The 13,414-nt window shown below is 46.1% G+C and overlaps 1 protein-coding gene across 3 annotated transcripts in view; it reads left to right on the top strand.

The window, feature by feature from the left end:
• The window catches only part of BRD4 (bromodomain containing 4), a 1,521,397-nt gene that overhangs the window by 502,092 nt on the left and 1,005,891 nt on the right, over nt 1-13,414 (top strand). For all 3 annotated transcript variants that reach the window (XM_069603884.1, XM_069603885.1, XM_069603886.1), the window contains one exon: nt 10,249-10,455. In XM_069603884.1, the coding sequence (XP_069459985.1) occupies nt 10,249-10,455 (207 nt within the window). The remainder of the gene's footprint in view (nt 1-10,248; nt 10,456-13,414) is intronic.

Raw genomic sequence — 13,414 nt, 5'->3', positions numbered from 1 at the left:
CCATCAAAGTGAGGGGGGGGCAGAAGCGCTGCCAGCCAACATGCACGCACACGCGGTCAGAGACTAGGCCACGGCCAACACATTCCAGCTGCAGGTCCCGAGGCAAGTCATAAGCAGGGCAGCCACCTTGGCCACCATTTCAACTTTCTGTAAGTCTTACTGTTTGGACGCCGGCTCTGAGTCAGAGGCGGCCTTCGGACAGGTGGTTCTAAGGAATTTATTTGAATAATGGTCACTGCAGCACGATGATGCAAAAGGCCTCACTTGTCAGTCGGACTTTCCCTCCTTTCTCAGGTCCCCTCGAAGCTAGGACTCTGAAATTTCCCTGAGGTTACTTTTTTAGGAAACTCTGCAGATCCCCCAAGTTCCAGTTTGCAACTCGTAACTGCGAGTTGGTTTATCATGGGGCATATAGGTTCGACTGCAGCTAGGGCGAATGTCCTGTGACTTGGTTCCAACTCACTGCATCACTTACCTTGTATGCATTTTAAGAACCTTTGGTGACTTTTTTCGTGATGTGTGATATGATCAACTGATTGTTCCTTTTTTAGCGTTTTGTGCTTAGGATAGAAACAGTATTTCTTTTATGTTCCTGTCCAAATTGAATTGTGTGCTTCACTGTGTGTACTTATTATGGAATCCTGACTGCACTCTTACTTCCTGAGAATCTATTCCCGCGGCTGTTTCGTCATCTCAACAACCTTCTCGATGGCTGTATCGTGGGTTTCCCGCTGCAGACTATCACAACTGCTCGGCGACTGTAGACTGCGTGGCCTCGGCCCTCAGTCCTGCCCTTTACAGTAGAGGGTGTTTCTACTCTGAGAATGCATTTCATTCATCAGTCTTTTGCTCTTCGGTCTGGCTGCCGCTAACATCTGCTATGGAGAGCACTCCTTTTAAATTCTGCCCGTCTTGTAACAGCACATTTCCCTGGAAAGAGACCCATTTCCAGGATGGAAATGCAATAAGTGTCTTCCCCGTGACCACAACGAGCGCTTGCGTAAGGCCTGTAAACTCTCTTCGCCTAAGACGCTGAAAAACAGGCAGTCTAAGTGGTGGGCAGCCTACGCTATGCAGGCCGAAAGCCTTTCCCCCGCCGTCACCATCGTTTTGGGCGAGGTATCTGTTGGCAGCCATGGCTCCGATTCGAAGCCATCAACCTTTCTGCACAGCCTACGTGCTCACAAGTGCCTGTCCCCGGTAGGCAGGCAGTCTGCACTGTTATGAGGAAGTCATCCCCCCCTGCGACAAGGGCACCCACGCAACACGTGCTCTTAAGCACACAACTCCTATGGCCTCTTTGACGGGGTTGTCGAAGTCCTCAACACCCGTAGGGATGCTGTACATTTTGACATTACCTTTTGAACCTCGCTCCCATCCTGCGGCATTCGAATGGCATAAGGCTCCTTATGGAACGGGCGTTCCTCTTAAAAAGCTCACTGTCAACCTGCCGTCCAAAGGTACTCTTAACGCCAAAACCCTCTACGCCACCAATACAGCTTGCGAAGCTTCGTGGGAAGCTTTCAGATAACATTTTGGCAGGCAGAGACTACAAAGGCACCCCCTCTCCCTGAGAGGACTGTTCTGAGGCCTCTGAGCCTCTTTCTATGGCCTTAAATAAGGATTCATGCCCTTCCAGGCAGCAATTCCGACCTCCTTACCCTTTAACTTCCTCAGAATGGATTAGGGAGAGGTTTAAACAGTGTATGGCTAAGATCGCTGAGTTCGACTTTTCAGACCAGCATGACCGAGCCTTGAAGAGACCTAGGGAAATGGACTCTTGCCCTTTCCTCTCTAAATTTCAGAAGCTTTCCTCCCCTGGTGCCCTATTTTCCTCTTTGGAGTAAGCACAGGGACACCACGATATCATCTTTGGGGACGTCCTCGATGTCTCGACCGAGGAGGTTTCTTATGAAGGTTTTACCCTTTATGATCAAAACGCAGTCTATCAAGACCCAAACTGGGATCAGCTACACCCATTGCTACATACCACTGACCCAGACCTCATCTGTCTGGATCCCTCTATTACTCATCCGCAAAGAGATTTGTTGCCAGTTAACGACCAAATGCTGTTCAACTCCCTCTTAAAGAGAGCAGCTGACAATTTCAAAATTGCTATGCACAAAGCTGCCCCCGTCTCGGACTTCATGAGGACAACCTCAAGGAAAAAACTCCGGTTAGCCAAGCAATCCCCTTCGCCTGACCCCTTCTTTGCTGTCCCCGTCTTACACGGGCAGTCAATCCCTGGGTGGAAAAATTTAGCCCAAACCCCTCTACATTAGGGGTCACGCCAGACTTGACTCCTTGGTTGTTCCAACCACTCACAAAAGGGCAGGGGTACAACTGTCCTCAGCAGAATCCTCTCCGGTCAAGGATTGCAAAACATGTTACGCCCTTGGTAAGCGGGTCACCGCTTCTATGGCCTACTCCACAAGATTGCCAACAACATTGTGCTCCTTGCGAGCTACAGTGATGTTCAGTGGGACCTACTACAGGATGGTCTTCAGAAGGTTCCAGAAACTTCCCGATCTCGCCTGCTGGCTCTCGTGGCAGAAGGCAGACAATTGACCCAGAATATCCTGAAGGACACTCTGGGCTCAGCTGAAACCCCTGTATGCACCCTTGCTCAGGAAAACCTACTCAAGAGGCACGACTGGTTAAAAAAATCTGGGTTCAAACCCGAGACACAAGCCTCCTTAGTTAACAAGTCTGTGATGGAATCCAACCTGTTTGGGAATGCGGTTGACACCATGGAAACGGCGACAAAGGAGCACAAGACTTTGAAGTCACTTAGCCAGATTACGGCTAAATCTTTTCACCATTGTGGTGGCCAATCCTTCTCGCGCTCTCCCCAAGGTCAATATGGTTCGGTTCGGGAGTACCCTCTGGTCCTCCTGTCAGGGCTCCTCTGGCAACTTCCAGTACCAGCAAAGAGGCATAAACTCTACTCCCAGAGGCTCCCCGGCCTCCACCTCCAAGTGACTTGCCGGTACTTGTCCCCGCTCATGCTTCCCCGGTTGGGGGTCGCCTATATTCATTCATCCACGCATGGGAGGGGATCACTTCAAATCAGTGGGTACTAAAGACCGTTGCCCACGGGTTTTGTATTGTTTCTCCCTGTCTGCCTGGCTACCACCCACCAAGAACCAGGCGCCTGTCGCCAGAACACCTACACATCCTGCTGGATGAAGTTCAGGTACTGCTGGAAAAGATCATCGAAGGCGTCCCCCTTCTCCAGGTAAACATGGGTCTTTATTCATTGTACTTCCTTGTACGCAAAAAGGATCTCACCATGTGCCCTGTTTTAATCCTGCCTCCTGCGAACAAGTATGTCAAACCTCAAAAGTTCAGGATGACAATACTTCTGGAGGTGATCCCACTGCTGCAGCAGGGGGATTACATGGCCACATTAGACATGAAAGATGCATACTTTCCTATTTTAATTTCGCCAGCGCAAAGAGTAACTCTGGTTCGTGCTGTTGGACAACCACTATCGTTCAAGGTTCTCCCCTTCGACATAGCCTCAGCCCCAAGGGTAATCACAAAGGTACAGGTGGTAGTGGGCGCTCACCGGCGCAGGCAGTCCTTCCCAGTCAATCCTTACCTCGACAACTGGCTCATAACTGGGATTTGTACGGAACATGCTACACCAATACCCAGAAGACAGTAGATCTTCTTTTCAACCTAGGATTCTCGCTCAATGAGAAGAAATAGTCTAACTCCCAGCCAGGTCAAATTGTTTATGGGGGCTCTAATTCAGACAGAAGACTGGCTCGTCTTTTACCTCCGAGTGTGTTCAAAACATGCTGTTCCTGATCCCTCACTATGTAGCCAGTCACCAGGTGACTGTACGTAAAGCCATGTGACTGATAAGGATGATGGCTTCTTGAGTCATCCTAGTTCCTCACACTTGTTTGTGCATGCGCCACTTTCAAGAATGGCTCCCGAGCCAATGGTGTAAGGCCAGTGGCTAGTTGGACAATCTAGTGGTTGTCTCGGCAGCCCTCGTTCAGTCTCGGAAGCAGCTTTGAAGAAAAAAGATGAATCAATGTCAGACCACAAGCTGTTACACTTGTGGGTAGTAGAAGATGCAAGCAACTCTACAGCAAGAGGTAGGTTCTCTTAGACCTTGTACAGTACCTTTAAAATGAAGAAAAGATGCAGCAGATGACTCCTGTTCCTGTGCAGCTCTGCAGATCTCACTGTTCCTGGGCCTCAGTCGTGGGGACAAAGAGGTAGGGCGTCTGGGGACGCCTGCACTGCACTGGGACGTTCAAAACTTGCAAACTTCACTTTCAGTGGCTGTTCAGTGTTACAGCTCCTCGCGTTTACCGCAAATAGCAACACTGCGGTTCCGGGCTTTCGAGATGGACTTTCCGTGCTTCTGGGGTCCCGCACTCCGTTGAGATTGCTCAGGCTCGGTCAGTCCTGCTTCCTGGGAGTCTGGAGGATTTTCCTGGAGCTTTGGGCCAACTTAAAAGCAACACACACTAGCTGAAGTTCCTCTCCCTGGCTGTACGGTTTCCAGCAGCAACTCTGTGGAAATTCAACCAGCTCCGAGAAGGATGTCCAGGTGGCTTACTTTGGAGTTGATTGGTCCCACCAACTCAAGGGGAGAAGTCGTCCCCTCAGGGGCCTCTCTGTCAATGCGAACTTGGCGTTTAGGCACAGCAGCAGGGCTTCACCGGGCAAACCAACAGTCCAGAGGTTGCAGCAGGCGTCCTCTTCAAGTTCTTATTTGGTTCCTTCGTCCAGTGGTTGACTCTGCCTTCTAAGCCAAAAGACTTGCCTTTTATACAGTTCTCTCCCTTTCATTCCAGCCTAGCTGTCACTCGCCAAGCAGGGTGGCTGTCCTTGCCGGACAATCAGCCAGCCAATCGTCGGAGTGCATTTGGGTCTCCTAGGAGACTAAGCACAGGGAGTTTCGGGCACCTCCTTCACTTTTTGCCTAACCCAGACACCACTGAGCCACAGTGGGGTTCACTCATGAACCCCGCCAAAAGCAAATCGAACAAGGGGACCAAACCTTGTTTGGCATGCAGAGTATATCTCAGGAAGGACCTTTCCACAAAGAAATGGTGATGGCACCCTTCGGTGCTTCGCTGCAAACACAGCCTGCAGTAAATGCACACCATGGTAGTAAAAACAAAACCACTGCCACCAGCCATTCAGTGAGGAAAGGGTAGCATACATTTTACATGAGAAGCTAGTCAAAAGGGGATACTAAGTAACCCCTCCAGCACCATATTGTAAGATGGTGTGTCCTGGGTCTAGAAAGTTACAAATGTAAGTAACGTCAATCTCACTTTACTGCTCTGGGAAACAGTAGTTTATCCCACAGAAGGTATTTAAACCTTGGGGAAATCTAAGAGAATTCCCTGTGTCAATGGTGCTGTGTGCCACAATGTAAAAGATGATGCCTATGGAATTTGTCAGACTCCACAACAAAAAGAAATATAGTTCAGAAATCACATTAAAAATACATGAGGGTGATAAAGAGTCTCTCTCTCCAGGTTAAAAAAGTCCTCCAAATCCAACAAAGTTGCTGGGGGTCTCTAAGGTAGAGGGAAGTGACATATTTCTGAGAATTCTCCCTAACAGACATGAAGGTCCTGGCTTGGCTTCCTCCAATCGGGCTTTCCAGAGACCAGATTTGGCACCCCTCCCTCCAATCTCTTTAGTGATCATCCTGGTTCCTGTGGTGTCTTGGCTTGAAGTCGTCGGAGCTGCTTGTCATCCATCAAGTCCCTGTAAAAGCTCAAATGGACATGATGATATCACTAGGTCCTTGGGAGGCAGGCGTATAGGCCGGCATGCTGGGTTAACTGTTTCCTTTGCATTTTTGATCTGGCTTCATCTGGAGTTTCAGTTGGGTGATGCCACACTTACATTTCAGCTATACAAAGATGTTGCAGGGCAATCTTTCTACCTCTCTAACCGGTTTAGTTGCACAACATGTTGAAGAGCCTATGTGCTGGTTTATGGCTCTACGAAGTCCTTGCCTTGTCTGGGTACTTAGGTTCTCACAACCTTGGCGCATAAACCCATTTCCACTGAATGTAAAATTGCCGGCCTGGTGGCTGTTTTTTCGACTGTGGTGGTGAGCTGAAAGCCATTTTGGCAGTCAAACCGTTTACTACATTCCACAAGGACAAGTTGGTTCTCCATATGCTTCCTTCTGTTTTGCCAAAGGTTGCATCCGATTTTCTTTTTTTGTTTTTGTTTTAATTGTTTATTTACAGATTATCCAAACAAAAATACATCAATAACGAAGCATCATAGTACAAGAGCAACAATGCAAACAATATATGAATACAGAAGAAGAGGAAGGAGAGAAGAAAAAAAAACATTATTTACTTTCCTCTTTGCAAATACAGGACCATAAACATATCCCTTGCTAATAAAGATCTAAGAATGCATCCCACACTTTAGCATGAGCCCGCAATTTCCTCAACCGCCTATACATCACCCTCTCAATATTCGCCAATGAATTCATCTCATTAATCCATCCCTCTGCTGTTGGTGGGATCCGGGATTTCCAGCCCCTCAATATCAATTTCTTGGACACCGAAGCTCCCCTGAACAAAAATCTCTTCTCCGACACAGAAAGATCTTCAAGCAAAGCCCAAAATCATTGTCTTATCCGATTTTATCAACCATTGTTCTTTTTTTTAACTTTGTCGGTGTGTAAACACACTCCACAGTTTGGACATTCATAGAGCTCAAGAAATTCTATTTAGTTGGGCCCAAAAAGAACAGATCTTTTGACACTCTTAAGTTCTCCAGCATGTGGTCTGGCATGGATTCACATGCTCATAAGTATTCCCCGTCATCAGGCTGGTAAAAGAGAAAATCGGGTTCAGTTTCATTTCTTAACTGTCTTTCTCCTAACAACCAATCACTGGTCTCTGGGTCATACTGCCTCCACCCAATGACTGGCCTCTACCCAAGCCCTTCCTCTGGCAGCCATCTTCAGATTTTTACTGCACGTTCAAGTGTTGGGAGGCCTCATGCTATAGCTCTCGTGCTTTTATTGCGTTTTGTGATTTTTCTACTCTTTTTTTGTGATCTTTCCAGTCAATCGAGCCTCAAGCTCCATCGATCCATGTTCCGATTAACAGGGCCCCGTTTTCAGATTCTTCAGCACCCCTCAAGGGCGATTTTTCATCAATATTCTTCTTGGAGGATTCCAGAAGCTTCAAGGCCTACCCCGCGTGGACATGGCGGAGAAGGAAGACGACGCCTTTGTTCAGGATTTGTCCAGGATGTGGCCTGCAGAACATCTACTTGGACGATGGCCATTCCGTATGCCTCTACTGACTGAATTCTGACCGATCGCACGTGGAGAATGACTGTCGTTTTGCCAGGAGATGGTCGCCCGCACCATGAAGTATCGGCGCAGGCGTCTCACGGAGTGGCTGCAGGCCAAGGCCCCTGCTACAGGTGAGTCCCGGCAGCATGCCTACCCCAGCCACAAGAAGAAATCTGAGCGGTCTTCTAAGACCTTTGTGGGCACTCCGGCGACGGGGGCCCAACAGAAGGCCAAGCACCGCAAGGCCAAGCACCGCGGGCACAGCTTCCCCAGCACCTTCAACCACAAGCTAACGCTCCGGTTCGGCAAAGTGGAAGTAGGACCTCCCGGGTAAGCTTCTGGGGAAGCCCCGGACAGCCCAGTCGGACAAGGCCAAATTGCAACATCTGTGACGCCTGCTGTCGCCATGCATCAGTGGTAATTGATGTAATCAGCTTTTACTTATTTAGTTTAGGCTACTGAAGAGTCCTGCACTGATGCATGCTTCATTGTTCCACAAGAAATGGATGAACACCACTTCTGTAACCGACCAGAACTCTCTTGCACACGCAGCTCCTGGGCATCTTCGACCGGAACCAACGATCGGAAAACTGACCCCTGGCGACCCTCAAACATCCTGCCAAGGCTGAGGAAAAATTGTTGTACGGGTGACAAGTTGTAACAATACTTGCGGTTCCCCTTTCTCCACCCTGGGATTTCCTTTACCACCTATTTGTGTTGGTACACTTGTTCCGAAAGCCCTCCAAAAGCTAGAAAAGCCTCAGACAATCGTTTGGACCATCTTCGCATCCCCAGGAACCATCCCCTGTCTTTTTACTAACTCCTAAAACTCTTTGGAAACTGTGACCCTAGTGAACAATATCCCTATCAACTTAGGGTTGGACTTCATTATAAGATAGTGTTGTAATACCTGTGGACTGTTACTGATATAACAAATTATTTACCTTCCCTTTTATGTATTGTGGGGATGAATTATTGTGCACTAACTATGATTGTATGTTTCATATTGCCTAGTATTGTGTGATATTGTTACCTGTTCAAAGGCCTTTCCCTGGTATGTTTTTAGGCCTAAAATAATTATAATATTTGTTGAACTTGTTCAAATGTAATTCTTGATAGCTTCACTGTGTGGATGTATTGTGGACACCTAAACCCACTCCTCTCCAGTGATTTAGGTTTGGCCACTTTCCATCCTACCTTGATTCCTTTGGCTAAACTCCCAGAGGTTTTTCTGTGTGGCCTCCTGAACTCTGTCCCCCAGGCCTCAGTTTAGAAATCAATTTTAACAACCAACTACACTACTCAAGTTTCAGTTTAATTGGCAAACCTACAAAATTATATTGCAAATTGATATGCGATGCGGCTTATTTTATGCCTTGCTTAAATGCTAGTTTTCAGAAAAGCCGATTCTTGGGCTTTTCTGTTGACTTGGTAACACTAATGTGCTCTTTACTATGAAATTGTTTTACTGTTGCGGATATGGGTTTTGTTGGTAATTGGGCAGTCGCAATGCATGTTTTACAAGCAAGTACATTTTGTTAACCTTGTAGCAGGATAATGCTGTCTTTGGGCATGTTTTTCTCATAATCAATAAGAACTTTCCAACTTTATTCCCATGCAGTATGAAAAAAAGTTGATTCTTGTAGAATTGGCTTCTCGGCCATTCATTAAATGCAGCTTGTAATTTTAAAATCTTCATATTCAAGACCTTGAGTGATGTGCATGCTGATGCTTGATGCTGAAGAGTTGTTGTATGCAGTGTTGAATAATGCAAACAATTGGTTATTGATGATGAGGCAACAGAACGTTTGTCTTCATAGAAATACATTTCACACAGATCATTTTCAACCCCATTCATTGTGACAAGTCGGAGACTGGATGTTTCTGAGCACTGTTCCACCATGGCATCATCCTTTTCTCAACTACTGTTTACATCTTAAACCCCCCAAGAGTTTTAATTTTAGGTGTAATGTGTTTTAGAATGCTAAAAGTAAACCTTTGCAAACCTGTAAGTAATTACACGGGAACTATTAACCACATGGAGTGTTGAACTGTGAACCATGTGTGAGATTCTAACAATATGGTAATTATCTTCTATATTTCCCCTTGCTACTTTGTGTTGGTAAATGACTGAACTTTGTGCAAAATTCAAGGTATGCACTCTTGTGGCTGTATTATGGGTTCAGGGACACTGTTAAAAAGGGTAAAAACAGTGTTATTTACAAATATATTAAGTTGTTTTCTTCCCCCAAAGCAGACAAGGGGTATCCATATCTTTTAAAACCTTGTTAGGTACAGCGGGCCCTCCTTGAATAGAGGAACCACTTTGTTCTACCAACCATCGCTTTTTTTTTGCACATTCCTGTGTTTACACGTTACCATTGTACTGTATTGTTTTGATTTTGCACCACTATTGGTTTTTATATTTGTATAGGAAGGGTGTCTTGACAGCATCTGATTGCTTACACTAGGGTTGTTTACACAGAATACATTTTTTAAGAACATTTTATTTTTTTTATGGATAATGTACTGTACAGGTGTTTTTTGTCAGTTTTGCTGTGTCACTTTACTTGTTTTATGTGACTTTGTGACTACTTTTGAATATTCTTAATAAAATTGTATGTTCATGATTAAAACGAGACTCAGTACCTATTTGGTGCATGGACTGAGTTGTCCAATCTTAGAAGGAAGGAGTTGAGGAACACTTGGGTTCTCTAGTTGTTGATTGTCCATTGACTTCAGTAGGGCCGAATCCTGGTTTCCATAAATTGGCCCGCTTTGTCTCTCCTTGTTTTAGTTTGTATTATGGGTTCCTACATAATGCAGAGGCATCAAATACGTAAATGTTACATTCATAATGTCCAATCAAATGATCTACAGTACCTTTGTGTTTCAGGTGCCCCTCTATATTAAACTTTCTGATTCTGTCTCTACAGGATGTTTTTGAGATGCGTTATGCTAAAATGCCAGATGAACCAGAAGAACCTGTCGTCCCAGCACCTTCGCCAGTGGTACAACCCCCCACAAAGACAGCTGTTCCAACATCAAGCGATACCAGCAGTGACAGCTCATCTGAGAGCGACACCTCCTCTGACAATTCAGAAGAGGAGCGAGCTCAGCGACTAGCAGAGCTGCAGGAACAGGCAAGTTCTCTTTTCGAGATGGATACTACTTCCAAGTAGGGTCACCGGTCTCAGACAAAGAGTTCCTGAGTAGCTTGAAAGTAAGCCAAACATGCTTTAAGAAAAGAAAACCAACAAAAGCACTCTTTAAGGTGTCTCATATCCATCTCAGAAGGGGGTGCTCTTGTTAAATCTGTTAATTGTGTTTACAGTCATGTGGTACCTGCTGCTCTACCGCAGTGACTTCAAAAATCCATTTATAGGGAAAGGCTGTTTCACCATAAGCCTGCAGGTCACTATTTCCCTATGGCAGAATAGCTGTCTATCCCGTTGGAGAACAGCTGGAATAAGCGTTGTTAAGATGAGTTGAAAACACAGGTGAGCTTTGGAGTTGCCTCCAATCCTGCGATAGACCTGCCAGGTGATTCTGAGACCGCCTTCAGCATCTAATGTTGACCCTGATGCAGCAGGTTCAGCAGAAGAGGCCGATGGTACCCCAACCGAGATGAAAGCGCTGCTGGCAAAGGAAAATGTGTAGGAGGGAGAACTGCTACTCCTTGAGCCAGTATTTTCAGGCAATTGAACTTAACTGGTGACAAAATAATTGAATCCAGCAAGAGTGCAGCCACAAAAGGATGAATACATCGAAGCACTGAGTACATGGACTGGGTCACCCAAGCAAGAAGAACAGCAAAGGAAATTTATAGAGAAGGGCTTTGGTGAAGGATTTTAAGCAAGACAGCATGATTTGGCTGAAGAAACAACATGCAGAGAAATTGCTGCATGCTTGTACGCCAAGTCAAACAAGTTCCCAGGGAGATCTGAATTAACTACTTGTTGGGTTTCTCCATGTTTTCTGAGTGAATCTGAACACAAACTGGATGAAAAATGAGTGTATGCTAGGGCATAAACCTCAAAATGCCTAGAGTGAGCTGAAGGAAACAATGGCAAGGAATCTGCTGCTGACTGAATATTGAGGCCAAATTACAGTATAAAATAAACTGATCATTACACTGTAAGCTGTTGCCTGCTTGGATGTTGACTCCAGTTACCTAGCACACTGAAAATGCTCTCTCCTAAATCATTGTGGTTTGTGTGGATATTGAATCCACATCCCCCCACACAAACTGAGAAAGATCAACACACACTTCCTGTTCCATGTGACTATTGATTGCAGTTTTCCAACTCAAACTGAGGAAGACCTGTTACTTGCTGTGATTGTCTAGCCTACTTCCCACAACAAACCAAAAGTCCAACTGGACCATCTTCACATTCTTGACTATCATCTGTTTGAAACCTGCATCACTGTCCTTCATGCTTTTATAAGAATATCATAGACTTAAACATTTCTTTAAGTGGGCTAAGGGTGACAGAACAGAGCCCCGGCAGTCTCCGAAATGTTTTTCTAAGGCAGAGTGGCACTGGGGCTGCCTAAAGTCTCCTGGTAGGCCCTGCCAGCATGCGATTAGAATTCAAGGCCCTTTTCTCTGAATCCTTTACAAAAATCGACTTTGGCTTCTAGCTACCTCCTATTTCTTCCTTAACTGTGGGAATTACCCCTTCACTCACTCTCTAGGTGTCCCTGAGATGCAGGGATCATCCCCCTCGCACACTGCGCGAGACAATGATGATCGCTGCATAAGGTTGCCTGATTGAGATTCGCGCCACAATTAAGGAAGAAAAGGGGAGGCCGCTGAAAGCATATTCAAGGTTTAGGGGAAAAAAGCCTGTTGGTCTTGCAGCAGCGCCTTTCTCCAGCATGGGGTCTGGCATGGATTCACATGCTCATGAATATTCCCCATCAGGCTGGGAATTCTGGATAAAGAAAGATCAGTTTCAGTTTTGTTTCCGAACTGCCTTTCTCCTAATAACCAATCACTGGTCTCTGGGTCATTGTTAGGCAGAAACCTGTGCAGTTCCCTTAGGGACCACTGCAAAAGATTTAGGACTACAGGTGGCTGGCAGTAAACCCAATTGGTAGCAGTCTTGACCACCCAGATTTACCTGGTAGCTGTGGCTGAGCAGTCAGACTTCTCTCAAGATGAGTTAGGCAGTATATAGAGTATACACAAAAGGTACAGAGATACAGTAGCACAAGCAAACACTGACCAGAGCTTTGGTGTAAAAGTATGTAATTGTTTATTTAAAGACACTTGTAAATTACACTAGCACAAAAAGAGGTAAATAAATTCCACACAGTCACTATTATAGATATACAACCCTGATTACTTATTAGACAAGTCTTAGTGAGAAACACCACTTATTTTCAGACAGAGGGGAGAGCTTAACCTAAGATGGCACTCTAATAAATTATAAAAAAAGGGTGGGAAAAGGCAGAGTTATGAAAGCACACAATTTCAATACTTTTACAAGAACCACCGTGAGGCAGGTTAGGCAAAGTCTACTGGAGAGCAAGGAAGTTCAAATGCCAGGCCCACTCTTGGAGAGAGAGCAAGCGAAATGTGTCCAGGATCACAAAGTGGGGTTATGCCCAAAGAGTCTTTGTAGATAGGTCAAAAAGAGATGAGATTAAGTCAGGAAAAGTTAACCGGCCCCAGGCTAACCCAGGTTAGAAAGTCGAAGATTTACTGGCACCCCGAATGATCTGTCGCAAGGGAAGCCAGGCGGGACACAGTACCTGAAATGGGAAGAACGCTCCAGCGGGGGCAGTTGTTCCTGAAAGCGGGTGCAAGTCGGTGTTTCGTCCAGAGGAAGAGGAGGTCTCGACATGGAGTTCTCCGGTTAAAAGGTACTACCCTTTTATTCGCAGTAGTGCTAAACCGTGGTATCCCGGTTGCCGGGGTGCTTGGCACAGGCAAGGCGGCCACAAGATGATCCAGGAAGGCGAAAAGACGGGCAAACTGGTTATCCCCACCAGTCAAAGGAAGAAGACTCTCCGGACTGGAGCTCTCCTCTGTCGTCGGGAAAAGTGGTGACGGTTCAGCAGGGCTCCACCGGTGGTGTCGTCGTTGCAGGTCGG

Source organism: Ambystoma mexicanum, chromosome 3q (genome assembly GCF_040938575.1).
Source record: "Ambystoma mexicanum isolate Mex_15411 chromosome 3q, UKY_AmexF1_1, whole genome shotgun sequence".
Lineage (NCBI taxonomy): Eukaryota > Metazoa > Chordata > Amphibia > Caudata > Ambystomatidae > Ambystoma > Ambystoma mexicanum.
The sequence above is the reverse complement of the archived record's forward strand: the minus strand, read 5'-3'. Positions and strand labels throughout refer to the sequence as shown.